The 22,979-nt window shown below is 43.7% G+C and overlaps 1 protein-coding gene across 12 annotated transcripts in view; it reads left to right on the forward strand.

Annotated features, from left to right (window-relative positions):
- The window catches only part of NLRP13 (NLR family pyrin domain containing 13), a 98,667-nt gene that overhangs the window by 44,474 nt on the left and 31,214 nt on the right, over positions 1 to 22,979 (forward strand). For 4 of the 12 annotated variants that reach the window (XM_045046711.1, XM_045046710.1, XM_045046713.1 and 1 more), the window contains 2 exons: positions 13,249 to 13,614; positions 18,785 to 18,949. In XM_045046711.1, coding sequence (XP_044902646.1) covers positions 13,314 to 13,614; positions 18,785 to 18,949 — 466 coding nt within the window. In that variant the 5' untranslated portion in view covers positions 13,249 to 13,313. Of the gene's footprint in view, positions 1 to 4,450; positions 5,236 to 5,431; positions 5,623 to 13,248; positions 13,615 to 18,784; positions 18,950 to 22,979 lie in introns of those variants that run through there. The other 8 variants (XM_045046720.1, XM_045046715.1, XM_045046719.1 and 5 more) reach the window with 8 other exon arrangements.

Raw genomic sequence — 22,979 nt, forward strand, 5'->3', positions numbered from 1 at the left:
TCCTTTAAGTCATTATGTATTTAAGTCACCAAAGTTTTATCACCTTCAATTAATTCACTGCAATGGTTCTGGATAATTGTAAGTTCCCTGTGGATGACAACTTCCCCTTAAATTAGCACTCAACCTTCACCTCCACTCTTGGATTCTGTCAATTCCTGATATGCGAGCAAAAACGCCTACATTAAGAAAAAAAAAAAAAAGATTTCAAACAACCCAACTTTACACTTCAAGGAACTAGAAAGAACAAACTAAGCCCAAAGTTAGCAGAAGGAAGGAAATAGTAAAGTTCAGAGAAGAAATAAATTAAACAAAGACCAAAAAGACACCAGAAAAGATCAATGAAACTAAGAGTTGTTTTCTTTAAATTTTTTAAAATGTTTATTCATTTTTGAGAGAGAGAGATAGAGTGTGAGTGGGGGAGGGGGAAGAGAGAGAGGGAGAGACAGAGTCCAAAGCAGGCTCCAGGCTCTGAGCTGACAGCACAGAGCCTGACATGGGGATTGAACCCATGAACCGTGAGATCATGACCTGAGCCAAAGTTGGACACTTAACTGACTGAGCCCCCCAGGCACTCCAAAAGTTTTTGTTTTCTTTGAAAAGATAAACAAAATTGACAATCTTTAGCTAGACTAACCATGAAAAGAAAAAGAGAGGGACTCAACATCAGAAACAAAAGAGGAGACATTACAACTGATACCACAGAAATACAAAGGTTCATGAGAGACCACTATCAACAATTACAACTCAAGAAATTGGATAACTAAGAAGAGATGAATACATTTCTAGAAACATACGAACTACCAAGATTGCATCACAAAGAAACAGAAAATATGTGAACAGATTATTAACAAGTAAGGAGGTTGAATCAGCAACTGAAAACCTTCTCCAGAAGAAAAGCCCAGGACCAGATGGTCTCCCTGGTGAATCCCACCAAACACTGAAAGAAGAATTAATACCAATCTCAAATTCTTCCAAAAATTGAAGAGGAAGGAACACTTCTAAACCCATTTTACAAGACCAGCATTACCCTATTACTTAAACTAGACAAGGACACCACAAGAAAATTACAGGCCAGTATCTGATGAACATAGATGTAAAAATCCTCAAAAATATGGCAAATTGAATTTTACATCACTGTAAAATGATCATATGCCACGATCAAAGGGGATTTAGCCCTAGGGTGCAATAAAGGTTCAACCTAAATCAATAAACATGATAAAACACATCCACAGAATGAAGTGTAAAACCCATATGATTATTCCAATAGATGCAGAAAAGGCATTTGGAAAGATTCAGTATCATTTCCCAATTAAAAAACTCTTAACAAATTAGGCGTGGATGGAAATTACCTCAACATAATAAAGGCCATACATTAAAAGGCACAGCTAACACCACATGCCACCATGAAAAGAAAAAAGCTTCTCCTTTAAGATCAGAAACAAGACAAAAATACTGACTCTCCCACTTCTGTTCAACATAGTACTGGAAGTCCCAGCCAGGAGCAAGAAAAAGCAAGCAAAAGTTATCCAAATGAGGAAGAAGTAAAATTATCTCTGTTTGCAGACAACATGATCTTACAAATAGAAAATTCTGAAGACTCCACCAAAAAACTACTAGAACTAACAGACAAATTGAGTTAAGGCGCAGAGTACAAAACAAATACACAAAAATCAGCTGTGTTTCTATATATTAAGAATGAAATACCTGGAAAAGAAATTCAATAAACAATTCTGTTAACAATAGCATCATAAAGAATAAAATATGTGGATACAGATTTCATCCAACAGGTACAAGATCTGTATGCTGAAAACTATATGACATTGATAAAAAAAAAATCAGGGGCGCCTGGGTGGTGCAGTCGGTTGGGCGTCCGACTTCAGCTCAGGTCACGATCTCGTGGTCCATGAGTTCGAGCCCCGCAACAGGCTCTGGGCTGATGGCTCAGAGCCTGGAGCCTGTTTCTGATTCTGTCTCCCTCTCTCTCTGCCCCTCCTCCGTTCATGCTCTGTCTCTCTCTGTCCCAAAAATAAATAAATGTTAAAAAAAAAATTTATAAAAAAAAAAATCGAAGACACAAATACATGAAAGGACATGCCATGCCCTTGGATTGGAAGAATTAATATTGTTAAATGTCCACACTGCCCAAATGCATTGCAATCCCTATCATAATTCCAATGGCATTTTCTACAGAAATAGAAATAGCAATCCTAAAATTTGTGTGGAGCCACACAAAATACCCTGGATAGCTAATGCATTCTTGACAAAGAAAAACAAAGTTGGAGGCATCACACTTCTCAATTTCAAGCCATATTACAAAGCTATAGTAATCAAAACAGTATGGTACTCGTGTAAAAACAGATACAGAGACCAATGGAACAGAATCAAGAGTCTAGAAATAAATCCATGCATATATGGTCAACTGATAATTGAAAATGGAGCCAAGAATATTCCATGGGGAAAGAATAATCCCTTCAATAAATGGGAAAACTGGATACCCACATGCAAAACAATGAAGTTGGACCCTTATCTTACACCATATGCAAAAATTAACTCTATATGGATCAAAGATGTAAATGTATTACCTGAAACTGTAAAGCTCTAAGAAAACAACATATGAGAAATTCTCCTTAACATTAATCTTGGCAATTATTTTTGGGGTGTAACACCAAAAGCCTAGGCAACAAAGCAAAAATAAACAAGTGGGACTATATCAAACCCAAAAGCTTCTGTGCAGTACAGGAAACAATTGACAAAAAGAAAAGGCAGCCTATGGAATGGGTGAAAATATTTGAAGATAAGGATTAATATCCAAAATATATAAAGAACTCATAAAACTCAACAACAAGATACCAAAACCAAAACAAACCACCAAACAGCAACAACAACAACAACAAAAACCAAAACCCCATTGAAATGGGCAATGGACCTAAGTACACATTTTTTTCCAAAAAAAATGTACCAATGGCCAAAAAGTATGTGAAAAGATGCTCAACATCACTACTCACTAGGGAAATGCTAACAAACCATGAGATAGTCTCTCACATCTGTGAAGATGATTATTCTCAGAAAGATAAAAGACAGAATGGCTTGGTGAGGAGGTGGAGAAAAGGGAACCCCAGTGCCCTGCTGGTGAGAATGTCAACTTGATGCAGCCACTGTGGAGAACAGTATGGAGGCTCCTCAAAAAAATTAAAAATAGAGCTACTTTATGATCCAGCAATCCCACTTGTGGGTATACATCCAAAGAAAATGAAATCAGTATCTCAAAGAACTATTTGCACCAACATGTTCGCTATTGCCAAGATACGGAAAAAATCCAAGTGCCTATGGATGGGCAAATGGATGAAGAAAATGTGGTAAATGCACAATGGATTAGTATTCAACCATTAAAAAGAAGGAAGTCCTGCCATTTGCAATTTGCAACAATATGAATGAATCTGGAGGACATTCTACTAAGTAAAATAAACCAGAAACAGAAAGGTAAAGACTATGATCTCACTTATCTGTGGAATCTAGAGTGTTGAACTCATAAAACCAGAGAGTATAGAATGGGAGGGGGGTTGCCTGGGTTTGGGCTTAGAGAAAATGGGGAGACGTTGGTCAAAGGGAACGAACTTTCAGTTAGAAGATGAATACGTTCTGGGGAATCTAATGCACAGCATGGTGACCACAGTCTATCACATACATCCTGTCTCCTCCATTTTACAAAGGAGAAAAAGGAGATTTACGTGGGTTAACTAAAATCAGCCAAAGCCATGAGAGAAACCAGCGATTGGAGCCATGCGTCATTCCCAGCCCCATACGCCGAGCCACGTGGCTGAACTGGCAAATATCTTTATCGATAAGGAATATTTGGGGAGAGGTGGGGTCAAAGAATTCCTTAATCTTAGCTGCCTCCTGTACTTCTCTGTGCCTCATTCTTTCTCCTTTGTGATGACAGCTTTCTCGATTTTTTAGAAAAATTGTATCAGCTAATGGCTGCTGTGGACCTCTGAGCCCCGGACGACCCATTGATATTTCCTTCAGTCTCAGCATTGTGCTAGCTCTCAGATACTGAGAGCTGGGGAGAGAAAGGCTGGGAATTTAGGACTTTACTTCAGGAGCAGGAAGACTGGGTTACTGAGATTGGTAAGGATTTTTATCAATGAAGCAGAGCTGGTCATTTTCAAAGGTGAATCTCTAGCTTTGCTTTACATCTTTAATACTGGACAGCTGGACTTGGTGAGCTCAAGTGTCTGTCACTGTAACTCTAAGAACGTGAGATGATGCAGAAAATAGGGGCAGGAGAGGGGGAAAAAAAAGATGACACTCACCCCAAAAGGAATAGGTTCCCTAGCTCCTTCCTGTCGAATACATCTCCCAAAGCAGAAAGAAAAGCGCTTGGTCTGCCCTGCCCCCAACCCTAATAGGTTCTGGGGGGGAGAAGGGGGGATCAGGGGAATTAACATCATTTCTCCCACTTGACAGGCTCCTGCATTATCTTGTTCTGCAGTGCAGCACCTTGCAAGCAGTTAGCATCCCTGGTCTGTCCCAGGTAGTGGGCTACCCAGCTTGTTCCCTGCAGGTGCTTTCAACTTGAGGAGAGACTCCCCTACCTCCTCAATTCAGAAGGACAAACAACTTTAGAAAGTTATTGTTTTGGAGAGCTCAGACTCAGAGAGGGCCGACACCTTAGACTGTCCATTCATATGTTGTTTCCCATTTGCAAGAATCTAGAGTGACTTATGCCATCCATGATCTTGTTCACCTGTCCACCCCCACCCCCACCTGGAGTGTAACTGTACCAAGCAAAGGGAGGATCTTGGTATCACCAGGACTCAATCAAACAAGCCCCATCAAAGACAGACCCGGGCCAGAGGCTGTAGGAAAATGACATAAATATACATGTTGGTGGTAGCTTTCCCGTTGAGTTGTTTAGGTTTTCTGATATGCGATCAGGTCCTCTGTACATACAGTTTTACCTGTTCCTTTCCAGTTATTATACCTTTCTCCAAGTGCTTCCTGATTTCCAGTTTAAAATTGCTAGTGTAATTTGAGACAGTTAGCTAAAATCTTTAACTTAATCCACTAATACCTCCAAGAACGATATTAAATCATGGCATTAAAACCATCCTGTCTTGTTCCTGACTTCAATGGAAAAGCCTTCGCGTGGAGGATGCAATCGTGTCACAGGAGGTGTTCTGGATGCCAGGAGAGGAAATGGTCTCCAGATGTGGCTGCTTCTGTGGTTTTATTGTAAGGCTTCATGGGCTCTTCTTCCTCTTTCACTGTTCTACACGACCTTGCAGATGGTGGGAGAGGTACCTCAATGGCCTTGGCTGGAGTGGAAGACTGTGTTTGCACCAGGAGAGCATGGTTTTTAATTAGAAATGCACCCGTGCCTCCCTTTCCCAGCTAGTGATGATTTACACCTGGAAGGGAAGGGGGTCAGAGATTATGTGTGGCAGCTGGGTCCTGGGTGGCATCTTGACCCCATAAACTAGGAGCTTGGAGAGAGACCTGATAGGCTGTGGAGGGGCCTGAGGGCCAATCACAGAGTGGGGAGGAAATACAGCTGGCTACTTGTTTGAGCTTCCCTGACTCAGGGCCCTGGGAAGTTGCATGAGATTAGAAGTCTGATAGGTAAGTGATGTCCCCTTTCTCTGTTGCTCCAAACCTTTCTTTCTCTAGCGTCCCTTCCCCTCTTGGCTCCTGCTGGTCTTTATAAAGATCTGCTTCACTAAGGTACGGTTGATGAAAAAAAAAAACAGCCTGCAAATATTAAATATATACAATTTTATGAGTGTGGATACAGGCATACGCTCTCAGAATAACCACCACCGGGGTAATAGATCTGTCCATGACCTCTAAAAGTTGGTGTCCTGTGTGTGTGTGCCTGCAAGTTGAGAGCATTTAATGTGAGATGTACCCTCTTGGCAAAACTGCTGCTGACTGTGTGCACTTTGCGGTACAGCAGACCTTTAGAACTAATTCTTGCGTCACTGACATGTGGAATATACATGCAACAGAATTTTACTCAGTCTTACAAAACAAAACAAAACAAAACAAGAAAAGGGCTAAACCCTGCCATTTGTGACGACGTGGATGAACACGGGGGATGTTATGCTAAATGAAGGTAGAAGTCCCAGAAGGGCAAACACTGAATGATCCCACTTGTCAGCAGGACCCAAAAGAGTCAAGTCTACAGAAGCAGAGGCTAGGACGGTAGTTTACCAGGGGCTGGGCAGAGTTTGCTGTTGGCGCTTTCTTCATCAGCAGCAGGAATGGGCTGCATCTCTGACCTCTGATTTGAAGCTTCTCTCTTTCTAGACAGGGAGATTCCATAGTTGTTGGAGAACTCTGTCTTCTTCCACTCGCCGTGATTCAATCTGGTGGACGCTTCAAGTCTCACACAATTCCCTTTCCTCTCTCGCTTGCCTGTTGTATTGGCTGTGTGATTTCATGGCGCCCTGTAGGATTCTGTCTCAGACTCAGCACAGTGTAATACTAATTACCGTCAGTTCTCATTATTTGCGGATTCCGTATTTGTTAATTCACCTACTCGCTAACGTGTTTTTTTTTTTTAATCTCCGTGTTCCCGCCCCCAAATCATTACCTGCCTTGCTTTCCCTGGTCATTCTTGGACATGCGCAAAACGGTGAAAGATTGGAGAAACGTTCCCAGCTGGGGTTTGACAAGGCAGCGGTCTGCCTTCTTGTCAGGTCTCTTGCATTTTGTGCTTTTTTTTGGGGGGGGGGTAACATGACTATTTAATATGACCTCCATGGGTATTGCTGAAGTGCTGTTTAGTGTTCTTAAGTTCAAGAAGGCTCTGATGCACCCTGCAGAGCAATGCCTGCATTAGATGAGGCCCCTTCAGGGTAATGGTACCACCGGCTGTGAGGTCAGTATAAATGAACCACCCATATGTATTGAGTAAGGCGTCCTAAACCGAAAGGCACATAAAACAAGGTTAGGTGTTGATGGGTTGGCAAAAATGCTGTGACCAGAGGCTTACAGGATGCTAACCCTGTATCTCCTGTAGGAGGAAATGTGTAGCATTTGCTAATTCGTGTTTCTGGTGACTTAATAGCACATAATGACTGTACTTAACAACAAATGATACACGTTTAATGAGCAAGTTGGCACAGAACTGGACCGGACCAAGACTTTGCAAACATGCATCTTCACTGTAAGCTCGTGCAATCTGCTCATCCAAGGCTGTGTCCCCAGTCTTAGGGCAGTGCCTCGCCTGGCTTCTGGTGGGTGTTTAATGATTGTTTGATGCCATTCAAAGCTCAGACTTCCTCTTGATCTTTATTCTCCCTGTTAATGCCTCCTAGGGCTTTTCCCCCACGAGCTTCCCCCTCGTTCCCAATGTTCCCCCTCTCTCTTTTCCCCCAACCACCTCCAGTGCTAGTCCTGTGAACCTGGACTGCTGGGATGGGCTTTAACCAGCTGTCTGTTCTGAAGGAGCTCCTTATGGGAGAGGCAAGTCAGCAGACCAGTAGCCCCAAGCCTCTTCTCTGTTGGTTTCACTGCTCCCTGGGATTTGAGATGAGCAGTGTCCTGGCTGGACCAAGCTCTGAGGGGAGTAAGGGTAGATCTTTCTTTTTTTTCCCCCTTTGTCATAAATATTGCCTATAAACCTCAAGATTTTTTAAATTTTTTAATGTTTATTTTTGAAAGAGGGACAACAGAGTATGAGCAGAGGAGGGGCAGAGAGAGAGGGAGACACAGAATCTGCAGCAGGCTTCAGGCTCTGAGCCGTCAGCACAGAGCCCGATGTGTGACTTGAACCAGCGAACCATGGGATCATGACCTGAACTGAAGTTGGACACTTAACAGACTGAGCCACTCAGGTGCCCCCAGTTAATCATTTTAATGTGTACATTTCAGTGTATGTAGTACACTCACAGTGTTGTGCAACTGCCCCCATTGGTGCCCTAAATATTCATCACCCCAAATGAAATGTGAACCTATTGGACCATCACCCCACATTCTCCTACCCTGGTAACCTCCTACTTTCCTTGACTCTTTGGTCCAAGTGACTTGGTTGAATATTTTTCACCTTTGCGTTAACCATTTGTTCAATAAGTATTCGGGTGCCTGCAATGTGTTGGGCACTTTTGGAATAAAATGGTGAGCAGGATGAAAGCTTGGGGTCCCCCTTGTGAGACCTGAGAGCTTGCACCATGACCACATCTTGCCTCTAGTGACTGACACGAAGTAGGCACTCAAATATTAAACCTTACAGACTTGCTACCTTTGTAGATATGAAATTGTGGGAATCTTGGCAATCTTTACACGATTCAACCTGGTGGCAACTGAAGTAAGTCTGCAAGGCAGAGACCCATGCACAGGCTGTTGCTGACTTTGTGGTTTTTTTTTTTTTTTTAACAGGGGTCTTGCACAGGGATCTTGTGGTGGGTTTCTTTGGTTCTTTGTTGAAATGTAACCCACATAAAGCACAGACCATCTCAAGTGTACGGTGTTGGGGCAACCATTAAAAACAAAATCTCCAGGGGCGCCTGGGTGGCGCAGTCGGTTAGGCGTCTGACTTCAGCTCAGGTCACGATCTCGCGGTCTATGAGTTCGAGCCCCGCGTCGGGCTCTGGGCTGATGGCTCAGAGCCTGGAGCCTATTTCCGATTCTGTGTCTCCCTCTCTCTCTGCCCCTCCCCCGTTCATGCTCTGTCTCTCTCTGTCTCAAAAATAAAATAAACGTTAAAAAAAATAAAAATAAACAAAAACAAAAAAAAAAACCAAAATCTTCTGCCGACCCAGAACACATCTGCACAAAATGAAGAGAAAGACATTGTATTATTGTGGTCTGGCTTCATGCTTATTCAAAGCGCATCACAGGTGATTCACTGAAAGAGGATACAAAGGCAGATACAAAATTTGCCCTTTTTATAGAGCCCAGGGGATACAGCCGGTTATATACATGTTCTCAAGATAAATAACTTGTCTTGCAGTATGAGGACATGTACAGGAGCTGACAGCAACATTTGATACATGTATTTTATCCTAAGTTTACCTGGTAACTGGGGCGACCATTTGTATGAGCTAATTGTCTTTCACCAAAAAAGTAATGAAACTTGTAGCTTCTCTGGGACCAGCAGGTAATCACAGCTTGGAACCAGGACCTCAATTAAGGTGTCCTGGAGACGGAGGGATAGGGGCGCTGTCTTCCTTGGTGTTTATGGCTCAGAGTAACACCAGCAAGAGACAATTTAGACTTTTAAGATTTGTATCTCAAAGGGGAAGAGAAAACATTTGCAATGACAAGTTTGCTAAAGAAATGCCCTTAAGGAAGGAAGGGGCAACCTTTTGTCTACTTTGTTTCTGTGTGTGTGTGTGTGTGTGTTTAATTTAAGATGAGCCATCTAAGTGACACCATGCAGTATTTTCCTGTCTGGCTTACTTCACTGAGGAAAACATTTTCCAGGGTCATCCTTGTGGCAGGGGATTGGGGGATGGGGGAAGGAGGGACAGGTTGGTGAGAAGACAAAACTTTTAGCTCTAAGATAAGGTCTGAGGATCTAATGTAAAACATGGTAACTCTAGTCAATAACGCTGTAGTGCGTAATTGAAATTTGCTGAGGGGTGTCTGGGTGGCTCTGTCTGCTGAGCGTCCAACTTCCGGTCAGGTCATGATCTCATGGTTCATGAGTTTGAGCTCACATTGGGCTTTGTGTGGACAGTGCAGAGCCTGCTTGGGATTCTCTATCTCTACCTCTCTATCTCTCTCTGTCTCTATCCCACTCGAGGGGGAAGGGGTCTCTCAGAGAAATAAAACCTGTTTTTAGCTTCCCCCCCCCCCCCAACGTTTATTTATTTTTGAGAGACAGAGGCAGAATGTGAGCAGGAGAGGGGCAGAGAGAGGGAGACACAGAATCCAAAGCAGGCTCCAGGCTCTGAGCTGTCAGCACAAAGCCCAGTGTGGGGCTCAAACTCATGAACCATGAGATCATGACCTGAGTTGAAGTTGGCACTCAACCGACTGAGCCACCCAAGGGCACCAAGGAAGAAAACCTTTTACAAAATGAGAAGGAGGAAAGTCTTTTCCCCCTTTTACATGAGGACAATTAATAATTTTTAACTTGATTCATATTTGCACTTAGAGCAGCTTAAGGCCTTTTACATATACTGCAATGCCTCCTCTTCCTGTTCAAGACATTGAATATGTCCAGTACCCTAGAATGCCCCCAAGTGCCCCCTCCCAGGCTCCCCTGGAGCTAACCATTACTCTAAAGTCTATCATGGTAGCTGATTTCTGAGCTTCATATAAAGCTATTATGCAGTGTGGGGCACCTGGGTGGCTCAGTCAGCTCAGGTCATGATCTCATGGTCTGTGAGTTCAAGCCCCACATTGGGCTCTGTGCTGACAGTTCAGAGCCTGCTTTGGACTCTGTGTGTCTATCTCTGCCCCCCCACTTGTGCTCTGCATCTCTCTATCTCAAAAATAAACATTTGGGGCACCTGGGTGGCTCAGTCAGTTGAGTGTCCGACTTGGGCTCAGGTCATGATCTCCTGGTTTATGAGTTTGAGCCCCGCATCGGGCTCTGTGTTGACAGCTCAGGGCCTGGAGCCTGCTTCGGATTCTGTGTCTCCTTCTCTCTCTGCTCCTCCCCTGCTCACACTCTGTCTCTCTCTCAAAAATAAATATTAAAAAACAAACCACCTCAAAAACCCCAACCCCCCAAACCCTCCCAAATCCCCCCAAAACAAAAAAAACCACAAAAACCCCAACCCCCCCAAAAACAAAAAACCCCAACCAACCCAACCAACCCAAACCAAAAAAAACCCAACCCCCCAAAAAAATAATAACAAAAAACCATTAAAAAAGTTATTATGCAGCATGTACCTTTTTGTTACCTGTTCCCTTCTCCATGTAATAATTGAGAGGTGCGTGTGGTTTTATGTATTGCTGTACAGAATGACATTGTATGCGTGTAACACATTCCCACATTGGTGGACATTTGGTTCCTTCCAAGTGTGTGATAATCCTCGAGTGGAGCCTCTGTAGACACTCTTGTTCATGTCTGTAGGGCATGCGCCTGGAAGGGGAATTGAAGAACCTGTGTGCATGTAGCTCAGGGACATGTCACCAGGCAGGTGTACACAATGGCCGTATCTTTTGTTTTTCTTTTTCTTTTTTTTTTTTTTAAGTTTATTTATTTTGAGAGCAAGAGCAAGTGTGAGCAGGGGAGGGGCAGAGAGAGAATCCCAACCAGGTTCCACACCGTAAGCAAAGAGCCCGTTGTGGGGCTCGATCCCACAAACCTGAGCTGAAATCAAGAGTCAGACACTCAACTGACTGAGCCGCCCAGGCAGCCCCCACAGTGACTGTATCTTTTTACATGGGTGTCCTGGCTTCACGTCAGTGACCACACTGGAAGTCAGCCCTTACCATTCTAGCTCCTCCAGTTGGGGTCTAGAATTATCTCATTGTGTATTTAATTATCTGATGAGTCCTGTTCATGGATCATTTGGATAACCTCCTCTGTGAGATGCCTCTTGAAGTGTTCTGACTATTAGTAAAAGTAGGATGTTGTTACCACAGTTGTCGGGGACAGTGTTCTGTACATACATATCGGTCAAGTTGGTTAATGATGTTCAAATATTCTATACCTTATGCTTTTTTCCTGTCTATTCCTTTATGATGGAGATCTGTGTTGAAATCTCAAATTATTTCCCTTTTTGCTTTATGGATTTTGAAGCTGTATTATCAGGTATGTAAAAATTTAGACCTGCTCTATCTTCCTGCTGGACTGGTCCTATTATAAAATGTCCTCTGCATTCAGTGATAATTTTGCCTTTAACGTATTTAGGTAATGTTATCGTTAAACTTGTTTCCTTATGGTTAGGGTGTGCACGCTGTACTTTTTCACATTAATTTAAATGTTATGTGCTCTGATACTTGTCATGTGCCTTTTATTTTTATCCAGTTTGGCATAGTTTTCTTGAGTCACTATTGATCCCACGTATGTTTCTGTAGTTGCCAGCACATTGGGGTTTTCTCTATCTTCTTGGTACTTTTTGTTTTTAATTTTTTAAATTTTTATTCATTTTTGAGAGAGAGTGAATGGGGGGGGCAGAGAGAGGGAGACACAGAATCCAAAGAAGGCTCCGGTTCTGAGCTGTCAGCACAGACCCCAATGCGGGGCTTGAACCCATGAACCGTGAGATCATGACCCGAACTGAAGTTGGATACTCAACTATCTGAGCCACCTAGGCGTCCCAGTGTGTGTGTGTGTATGTGTGTGTGTTAAATAGGCTTCATGCCCCACATTGGGCTCTCTGCTCTCAGTGCAGAACCCACTTCAGATCCTCTGTCTCCCTCTCTCTCTGCTCCTCCCCCATGCACATGTGTTTTCTTTCTCTCGCTCAAAAAATATTTTAAAAATAGCAGGTAACATACAGTGTAGTGTTAGTTTCAGGTGCACAATACAGTGATTCAACACTTCATAGATCACCTGGTACTCATCACAACAGGTACACACCTTCATCCCCACCACTTATTTCCCTCATCCTTCGCTCCCTCCCTTCAGGTGACCATCAGTGTGTTCTCTATAGTTAAGTCTGTATTTTACCTTTATTTTTAAAGGACATTTTCATGAGACATAGAATCTAGGTGGGCGGTATATTTCTTTTCTTCACAGCAATTTATTTTTTTTATTTTTAGTTTTTAAAAAAATGTTTATTTAATTTTGAGAGACTAAGACAGAGCACAAGTGGGGAAGATGCAGAGAGAGAGGGAGACTCAGAATCCAAAGCAGGCTCCAGGCTCTGAGCTGTCAGCCCAGAGCCCGAACCAGGGCTTGAATTCACAAGCCATGAGATCGTGATCTGAGCTGAAGTTGGATGCTTAACCGACTGAACCACCCAGGCACCCCTTTTTACAGCAATTCGAAGATGTCCTTTCATTTTCTCTTTTATAAAATAGAGCTAATTGATGTACCTGTGTGTCACTGGTGGTTTAGAGAATGAAATGAGAGTGAGCGACCGCGGTGTGGAGTAAGTGTTTGGTATTGCTTATTCCTTCTCGTGTGCCAGGTGCTGCTCTAGGCACTGGTCACGCAGCCAAGAACAGACAACGTCTCTGTCCAGAGGGCATGCACGGTCTTACAGAGGAGAGCTAGAGAAGTACACAAACACAGATAGCAGGAAGTGCTCCTGGGAGAAGGTAGAATAAGCGTGTCGATGAGTTTTGGAGGAGGTGCAAGTCCTGGCTTAAGGTTTCAACTCCCTTTCTTCTCTACAGGTCCTGTTTGTGCTGTGGATGTAACAGTTGTTGGGCAGAGCTAGAAATCCTGCGTGTTCAGCAAGATGAGCTCCTCAGCGAACATCTATGTCGATAATGGTTCCTATAATAAGCTTCTGTCCTACCTGATGGGCCTGGATCAGCCTCAGCTGGAGGAATTCAAGATCTGCCTCCAGTCCTCACAGCTGCTGCTTGGGAACTTCCAGCAGATTCCCTGGGCAAATTTGAAAGCCATCGATCCCACTAACCTGTTGTGTCTGTTGAGTGAATACTTCTCAGAAAGGCAGATCTGGGAAGTGACCCTCAGCATCTTTGACAACATGAACCTGACTTCACAGTGTACAGAAGTTCGAGCTATGATGAATGGTGAGTGGGTCGGTAGGAAGGATGGATAGATGGGGGCAGGGATGCAGACAGGCATCGACCTGCTGCTCCTGGGAGTTGCTGGATTTTTATGGGGTCCTGCCAAAGTGCTAGTCTATTCCGTAACAAAGAATCTCCCTGCTGGGCTATGAAAGTTTCAGGTAAAGGGATAACAGCTACAAAGACTTGGAGCTCTAGCCTGGGAGGGAACGGGAGTTGACGATTCGAAGCAAAAAGAGGAAAGTGAGAGGCACAATCAGTCGTGCGGCAAGCCTTCTTTTCAAAATATAAATTTGTTCCCATGCTGCTGTAGTATTAGGCAGTGATTTGAGCATAACAGGCATTTCACGTTTGTGTATGCAGATTTTTTTTTCCTGCAAGGAAAACCCTAGGTACATGCAAACGAAACAAAAAACCGCACCCAGTTGAGTGGAGCTGTGAAGCAATATACCAAATGCACATGCACATATACACGCCTCAAGTATCTACCGGCTTCCCAAGTTTTGGGTGCATGTGACTCATGCTTACTGCCCGATTTCATTTTTTAAAATACAACTTATTGCCAAATTGGTTTCCATACAACACCCAGTGCTCCTCCCAACAGGTGCTCTGCTCAATGCCCGTCACCCACTTTCCCCTCTCCCCCACTCCCATCAACCCTCAGTTCTCAGTATCCAAAAGTCTCTTAAGGTTTGCCTCCCTCCCTCTCAGTAACTCCCCCCCCCTTTCTCCCTCCATGGTCTTCTGTTAGGTTTCTCAGGATCCACGTATGAGTGAAAACATAAGGTATCTGTCTTTCTCTGCCTGACTTATTTCACTCAGCATAATACCCCCCAGTTCCATCCCCATTGCTGCAAATGGCAAGATTTCATTTTTTTTCCATCTTACTGCCAGATTTCAGATTACTCTTTTTCCACTTCACAAAACCTCACAAACTACAACGCTTCCCACACCTGCAAGCAAACGTCAGGCTCCCCCACCCCTAAAGTGCATGCTGTGTTTATGCTGGTGTTGCAGTAGCTAGCTAGCTACCTAGTGTGGCATTGTATCATGCAGTATTTATAATAGCTGTGATGTGTTTCATAACCAGTTAGCAAGTGTAAAACTGTGCTGTTTTTGTTTGTTTCTTTTTTTTTTAATGAACGTATTCCTGATCCCATTTTCCTATGAAAATAAAAACCCGTGTGGTTTTTATCCAGTTTTCTCTCTGCAGTGAGTCTTAAGAGATCTTGATGGCAGACCTGGCTGCCTCTGAGACCTGTAAAAAACAAAAACAAAAACAAAAAACAAACCAAAATTACTGGGGCGCCTGGGTCACTCAGTCAGTTGGGTGTCCGTCTGACTCTTGATCTTGGCTCAGGTCATGATCTCCTGGTTGGTGGGATCGAGCCCCACATTGGACTCTTTGTTGACAGCATGAAGGCTACTTGGGATTCTCTTTCTCTCCCTCTCTGCCCCTACTCTCCTTCCTCTCTCTCTCCCTGTCTAAACATTAAAAAAAAATAATCCTGACATTTGCCAGTACTTGTTATGAGCCAGTCATTGACCCCAACGCCTCCTGTGAATTTGTACTTAGGGCTTCCTTCTAAGGAGTGTGGTAACAACTGTCATTCCAGTTTTATAGACAGGCAACAGGCCCAGAGCTCAAGTGAGTTGCCCAAGGTCACAGAGCTGGTGACTTGAACCCGGGTAGCGGGTCTCAGAGGCTCTGTGCCTGACCATACACTGCTTCTCTTGACCCACAACGAGAGCATGGGTTCTCAGGAGTAGGGATGAGAGCTGGCAACATGATGTCTTCTGTCTCTGAGCTTTTGGCATTGGACACCCTGAGCCTGGAAATTCAGGCTCTGTATCTTCCGGTGAGCAGGAGGATGGGGTGGGACTAGGTTTCCCTGTCTATACCTGCCCCTCCTCCCACCTCCCCCTTCATTTAAAATCCCTCATTTAGTCTTGTCTAGAATAGGCAGGTGTTGAGCAGAGAGCTAGAGAATGGGACCTCGTCTCCTTAAATCCTGTTGTAGACTGGCAACCCCAGAGGGAGGCATTTGAACAGAGGAGGACGCCCTTAAAGGAAGGATCTCCTTTCTGGTCACTGGTCCTGCATGAAGGCTGTAGAGCCAGACCTGGCATGAAGAAGGGACCCCTTCTTCCTGGTCCTTCTTTCGGTCCCACTTGGCCTTCCAACGGGGTGTGGAGGATATGTCTGCAGCAGGGAAAAGCCCTAGACCACATCCACCAACGTGGGAGACAATGAAAGGTCCTGTGGGCCAGGATAGCTTCTACTGCCCCCTTGGCTCCCTCTTCTAGGAACTACGGCATAACAAGGTCTCTGTGCTTCAACGATGCTGTGGACTAGGAGTATGTGAATGCATCTGTGTTGATGGGCACACACATGTGTCCTGTCTTCTGGGGGCCCTGGGTTTAGGAGCTCAGGTTCTAGAGTCAGATTGCCTGGATTCAAAGACTGGTCCACGTAAGCAACTATAACCCTGGGCAAATTAGTTACCACTGGGCCCCTGTTCTCTCTTCTTGAAAACGAGACCCCACATAAGAGTGAAAACATATGGCATCTGTCTTTCTCCGTATGACTTATTTCACTTAGCATAACACTCTCCAGCTCCATCATGTTGCTACAGAGGGCCATATTTCATTCTTATTGCCACGTAGTACTCCACTGTGTATATAAACCACAATTTCTTTATCCATTCATCAGTTGATGGACATTTAGGCTCTTTCCATAATTTGGCTATTGTTGAAAGTGATGCTGTAAACATTGGGGTACAAGTGCCCCTTTGCATCAGCACTCCTGTATCCCTTGGGCAAATTACTAGCCGTGCTATTGCTGGGTCATAGGGTAGATCTACGTGGATCCTTAACAGAAGACCATGGGGAGGATAATGGAAAAAAAGTTAGAGAGGGAGACAGCCAAACCATAAGAAACTCTTAAAAACTGAGAATAAACTGAGGGTTGATGGGGAGTGGGAGGGAGGGGAGGGTGGGTGATGGTCATAGAGGAGGGCACTTGTTGGGAGGAGCACTGGGTGTTGTATGGAAACCAATTTGACAAAAAATTTTATATTTAAAAATAAATATATATAAAGAGAAAACCAGGCCAACTGTACCCACCTCTGAGTTTCTAGGATGAAATTCTTAGAAGGCACTGGGCTCAGAGAAAGTTCTCCCACATCTGCTTATCTTTGGGGTAGTTTTTTCTAGATTCCAGGTCCTAGGTTTTTTTTTTTTTTAATTTTTTTTAACGTTTATTTATTTTTGAGATAGAGACCGAGCATGAATGGGGGAGGGTCAGAGAGAGGGAGACACAGAATCCGAAACAGGCTTCAGGCTCTGAGCTGTCAGCACAGAGCCAGACGCGGGGCTCGAACACATGGACCGCGAAATCATGACCTGAGCCCAAGTCGGCCGCTTAACAGACTGAGCCACCCAGGTGCCCCTAGGTCCTAGTTTTGAGGACGATGCTGGATGGGCAGTATCAGAACCAGGAATATCTTTGCCCTCTCCCTGAACATCCCTTCTGTCCTACCCAAGACTATCTCAACAGATTTTGGGTAGGTGAATCTGTAGTACAACAGGCTTTCCTAGAGAGACAAAAGGAAGTCAAATGGGTGTGTGTGTGTGTGTGTGTGTGTGTGTGTGTGTGTGTGTGTGCGTGTGTGTTCTTTATACAAAGGAATTGGACTCAAATTCTAGGCGGTTTTCTTGGAACAGCCTGCCTCTTTTGACAGGTGGCCCCAGCAAGATCTAGAGCCTTGAATTTAATGTGTCAAAATATAGATTGTGGCAGCAAAGCTATAACCTACAAGGATTCCATCGCTGGGTTTATGTGCAAGAGAAGAAGGGCACTATGTTATGTAGTTGGTGTACAGATAAATGGAGCCAGTGGTGAGGGATGATCTTAGACTGCTGAGCTATGCTCCATGAGATTCAAATTCAGGTTCCTGTTGCTAGGAGAGCTGGTCTAACCCTGGACAGACCCTACAGGCAGGCTCTATGGGGCTCCACAGAACTGGGATTTTTTTGGCCAAGACCTCCTTGGTGGAGAGTGATGGGTTGTAGTTCTTCAAAGCAACATGGGAGCATGAGGAGGAAGCCAGGACCCAGCTGGCTACCCAGACCAAGTCCTGCAAACCTTGACAACCAATGGAATTATAAATATTAGATCCATGTTCTCTTTAGAGCCACATCCTTTTCAGGGCATTGGCTCATAACTAAGCACCGGGCAATGGAATCTGAATTACTACTGTGTGACTTAGACACAGAAGGGCCCTTTAGCTCATGAGGAATGGGGCATTCAGAGTGGTTTTGTGAAACCCATGGAGGGAGGTTTAGGTTAAAACCTGATTCTTTGTGTCTTTTTTTCTTAACAATATTTAATCAATAGAAAGCTTTTAAGAATTTGGTATAGTTAATGATCATACATAGAAGCAGTCAGGATACCAGTTTATATTACATTTTTTAATGTTTATTTTTGAGAGAGAGTGTGAGCAGGGGAGGGGCAGAGAGAACGGGAGACACAGAATTGGAAGCAGGATCCAGGCTCTGAGCTGTCAGCACAGAGCCCTATGTGGGGCTTGAACTCATGAACTGCAAGATCATGACCTGAGCCAAACTCAGATGCTTAACTGACTGAGCCACCAGGTGCCCCTACATTTTTAATATTTGAAAACACTAGAATTCTTTTTTTTAAAGTAGGTTCCATGCCCAATGTGGGGCTTGAACTCACGCTACAATGTGGGGCTGAGATTAAGAGTCACATGCTCTACTGACTGAGCCAGCCAGGCACCCCTTGGTACTTTTATTTCTGTAGTACTCTGGTATCCAGAAATATTGGAGTGGCTTTTCTGTGCTGGGTCTTGTTCTACATACTTGGGATAAATCGGTGAACAGAGGCTAGCCACCCATGTCCCTCCAGTGGGGGAGGTGGGGAGAGAGGCTCTGAATATGAGAAATATGTACACCACATGGCATGTTAGGAGTTGACAAATGAAATTGGAAGAGAGAAAGGTGAATGAGGAGAGCTAAAATTTGAGCAAAACCTCAGGTGAGATAGTGACCCATGTGGGTGTGGGGAGGACGGCATTCCTGACAGGGGATGGCTGCATCCAAAGTATTTGAGTGGATGGAGCTGGAGGATGAGATTCTTTGGTCTTTTCAGTCCCAGGCTTACCAGTTGGTCCTGTGGAGAGAGCATCTGTCACTGGTCATTTACAGCCTGGGTATCTCAATATCCCACCATCACTGTTTGTTGCAGAGATAGCACAGACACAGGGATCCCAAGATCCAAGCCAAGAAGAACCAGAGGTGCCAGAAGAAGAAAAAGGTTTGTATGCTACTTGGTGGTGATGATGGACAAATTGCTTGATGGGGCATCCATTTTACTGGGTCTATAATTGCCACCTTCTCTCAATTGTTCATCACTTTACAGCATGCGAGAAATTCATCCCTCCCAACCTAGTCTTCCACTACTGCTTTTTTTCCCCCTCATGTTTGTTTATATATTTTGAGAGAAAGAGAGTGTGCATGAGCAGGGGACGGGCAGAGAGAGAGAGGAGGGAGAATCCCACGCAGGTTCTACACTGTCAGCACGGAATCTGATGCAGTGTTTGATGTCATGAACCATAAGATCATGACCTGAGCTGAGATCAAGGGTAGGATGCTCAACCAACTGAACCACCCAGGCGCCCCCATTGCTGTTGATTGAATGATAAGTTAGCATAAACTGGATAACTTCTCTGACTCTGCTCTCCAGTTCTTAGATACCAGTGTCTGTTTCTGGACTTTTCATTAATAGGTAACTGTGTTTTGTTTTGTTTTGTTTTGTTTTGTTTTGTTTTGTTTTGTTTTGTTTTGTACCCATTGATTGTGGGAGACTTTCATGTTGAAAAAGTAATATATGCTGTTAAGGAACAGGCTAGGTATTACCAAATAGATATACTAGTATATGATCCAGAAAGAATCATGGAAACTTAAAACTTGTAATGAGAAACATCAACCTTTTGCACATCGCTTGAGTTCTATTCTGTAGAAGCCACCCTCTGCCACTCTGCATCACCACTTTCACTATTTCTCTGCTCAAATGGGATTAACATACACTGCAACCTCTTAGTTTTTCAATCAATTATCATGGTAGGTAAATATCTCCCTTCTCCAATTACTTATTTTTTTGTGGAGGAAAGGATTTTCAATGTTGGGGATATAAACCAATGCTGAGCCACATAATCCATCAGGATCACGTGCTGTATTTGTTTTCCAGAGTTGCCATAATAAATTTTCACAAACTGGGTGGCTTAAGTAACGGAAGTTAACTCCCTCACGGTTCTGGATTAGTCCAAAATCAAGGTGTCACCAGGGCACCTTGGGGTACCCTGGGGCTTGAGGGGACCATCCATCTTTGTTTATCCAGCTTCTGGTGGCATTCCTGGGCTTGGGGCTGCATCCCACCAATCTCTGTCTCTGTGGGCACATGGCCACCTCTTTTGTGTCACAAATCTGTCTCTTGTAAGAATACATTTGATTGCATTTAGGGCCATCCAGGATAAATTCCTCCCCTCAAAGTTCTTTTTTTTTTTTTTAATGTTTATTTATTTTTGAGACAGAGAGAGACAGAGCATGAACGGGGGAGGGTCAGAGAGAGAGGGAGACACAGAATCCGAAGCAGGCTCCAGGCTCCGAGCTGTCAGCACAGAGCCCGACGCGGGGCTTGAACTCATGGACCGTGAGATCATGACCTGAGCCAAAGTCGGATGCTTAACCGATTGAGCCACCCAGGCGCCCCTCAAGGTTCTTAATCACATTTGCCACATAGGTTCTAGGGATTAGGATGTAGACATAGCTGTGTGTGTGTGTGTGTGTGTGTGTGTGTGTGTGAGAGAGAGAGAGAGAGAGAGAGAGAGAGAGAGAGAGAGAGAGGGAGGGAGAGGGAGAGGGTGGGGGGGAGAGAGACACGGTTCATCCCATTACATATACCTTTTGGAGAGAACTGTTTCCTGTTTTTGTTTGAGTTAATAATTCCTTTTTAAACTTTCCATGCAATTATTATAATCATCCCCAAATTCTTTGGGGAGTATAATGCAATCGGATGTAACAAGGAACCCATCAGCTCCGTCATCACCATTTCTAGACAATTCCTGAAGCCGTCCATCTTTCCCTAGTCTGTATCCACTAGCACCTACCTCCCATCCTGGGACTTCATTTAATCTCCGTTTCCATTTTCTATTCTCAAAAGGTGCCATCCCCTTTTCCCTGGGTTCCACATCTGTCTTTCTCATGGCTATCCCAGGGGACCTATTTTATAACTTAGAAAAGTCCGTATGAGGTAATATCTTTGAGAGTTTGCCTGATTGGAAATTTCTCTAGTACGCTACTTGATGAACTGGACAATTACACCCAAGCAATTCAAGAGCCTTTCTGTCTGTGTTTCTGGTGTTCCAATGTCCTCTAGTGTCCGCTGTTGATAAATCTTGATTTTTTTTTTACATTGTTTGTATATGACATATCTTTTACACTATGAAAGCTTAGGGGGTCCTCCACCCCGTGTTCTGAAATGTCATGGGGTAACTAGGTTTGGGGTTCTTTTTTTTTTTTAATTTTTTAACATTTATTTATTTTTGAGACAGAGAGAGACAGAGCATGAGCAGAGGAGGGTCAGAGAGAGAGGGAGACACAGAATCCGAAACAGGTTCCAGGCTCTGAGCTGTCAGCCCAGAGCCTGATGTGGGGCTCGAACTCACGGACTGTGAGATCATGACCCGAGCCGACGTCGGACGCCCAACCGACTGAGCCAGCCAAGCACCCCCTAGGTTTTGGGTTTTTATCCCCTAAATTGGATTGGATACCAAGCAGGACATGTAAATGTAAAAAACCTGTGCTCTTCTCTCAAATATTCTTGAGTTAGCTCTTTGGCATTAGTTGTTCCTTCTCTGTTCTTTTTCTGAAACTCTAATTAGGTGTTGTGTTTCCTGGGAGTAACCTTTAGATTGTAAATTTTTAAAACAAAACTTATTTTACTGTTTTTTTAATTAAATGTAGTTGGCGCACAATGTTACATGAGTTTCAGATGTACAACATAGTGATTCGACAAGTTTACACATTATGCTGTGTTCACAAGTGTAGCTACCATCTGTCCGAATACATCGCTATTACCATTGACTTTATTCCCTGTGCTCTGCCTGTTATATCCCCCACTCCTTTACCTATTTTGCCCATCCTCCAAATGTAACGTTTTAATCTCAAGCAACTATCTTTGTTCTGGTTAAAATCATCTGAAAGATTACTTCAACTTTCTATTATACCTTCCATGAAATCTATTTCATCAATAATATTTTTTTAATGTTTTATTTATTTTTGAGCACAAGCAGGGGAGGGGAAGAGAGAGGAGGACAGAGGATCTGAAGCAGGCTCTGCACTGTCAGCACAGAGCCTAATGTGGGGCTCGAGCTTATGAACCTGGAGATCGTGACCTGAGCTGAAGTCAGGTGCTCAACTGACTGAGCCGCCCAGGTGCTCCATCAATATTTTTAATGTCAAAACTCTTAACTCTATTTCCCCTTATTGGCATCTTTTTAAAATAGATGTAATATGGGATGCTTGGGTGGCTTAGTTTGTTAAGCATCCAGCTCTTGATTTTGGCTCAGGTTGTGATCTCATGTTTTGTGAGTTCAAGCCCCACATCTGGCTCTGTGCTGGTGGTGTGGAGCCTGCCTGGGATTCATATTCATTCTCATTCTCTCTCTCTCTCTCTCTCTCTCTCTCTCTCTCTCTCTCTCTCTCTCAACAAATAAACTTAAAAAAATAAAATAGATGTAATATCTTTTAAAATATATTTTTTACAATTTTGGGGGAAGTTTTTGGTTCCTAGATTTGTTTTCTGGTTTGAGTAAAGTGGTTATACAAACAAATATAAATGGTACAGAGTGCTTAATATTCTAAATTTTTTCCTATATAACCAATTCTACAAAGGTAACCAACTTAGAAATTATGTGTTTATGGGGCACCTGGGTGCCTCAGTCGGGTAAGCATCAGTCTCGATCTCAGCTCAGGTCATGATCTCACAGTTCATGAGTTCCAGCCCTGCATTGGGCTCTTCACTGACAGTGTGGAGCCTGCTTGGGATTCTCTCTCTCTGCCCTACCTCTGGAAGATGACCTTTCCCTTCTGATGGGTGAAAGAAAAATGTTTTTCCATTTTTTACTGCTTATTTTGAACTCCTACACAAGGGAACCGAGGTTCAAAGAAGTGGAGTGTCCACAGAGCATCGCAGTCCTAAGTATTCTAAATCTTGAAGAAAATGTGAAGGTGTGTCTTTGGTATTCCTACTCTGTGTTCTTTCCACCAGGAACATGTGTGTGCAT

This window comes from Felis catus, chromosome E2 (genome assembly GCF_018350175.1).
Source record: "Felis catus isolate Fca126 chromosome E2, F.catus_Fca126_mat1.0, whole genome shotgun sequence".
Lineage (NCBI taxonomy): Eukaryota > Metazoa > Chordata > Mammalia > Carnivora > Felidae > Felis > Felis catus.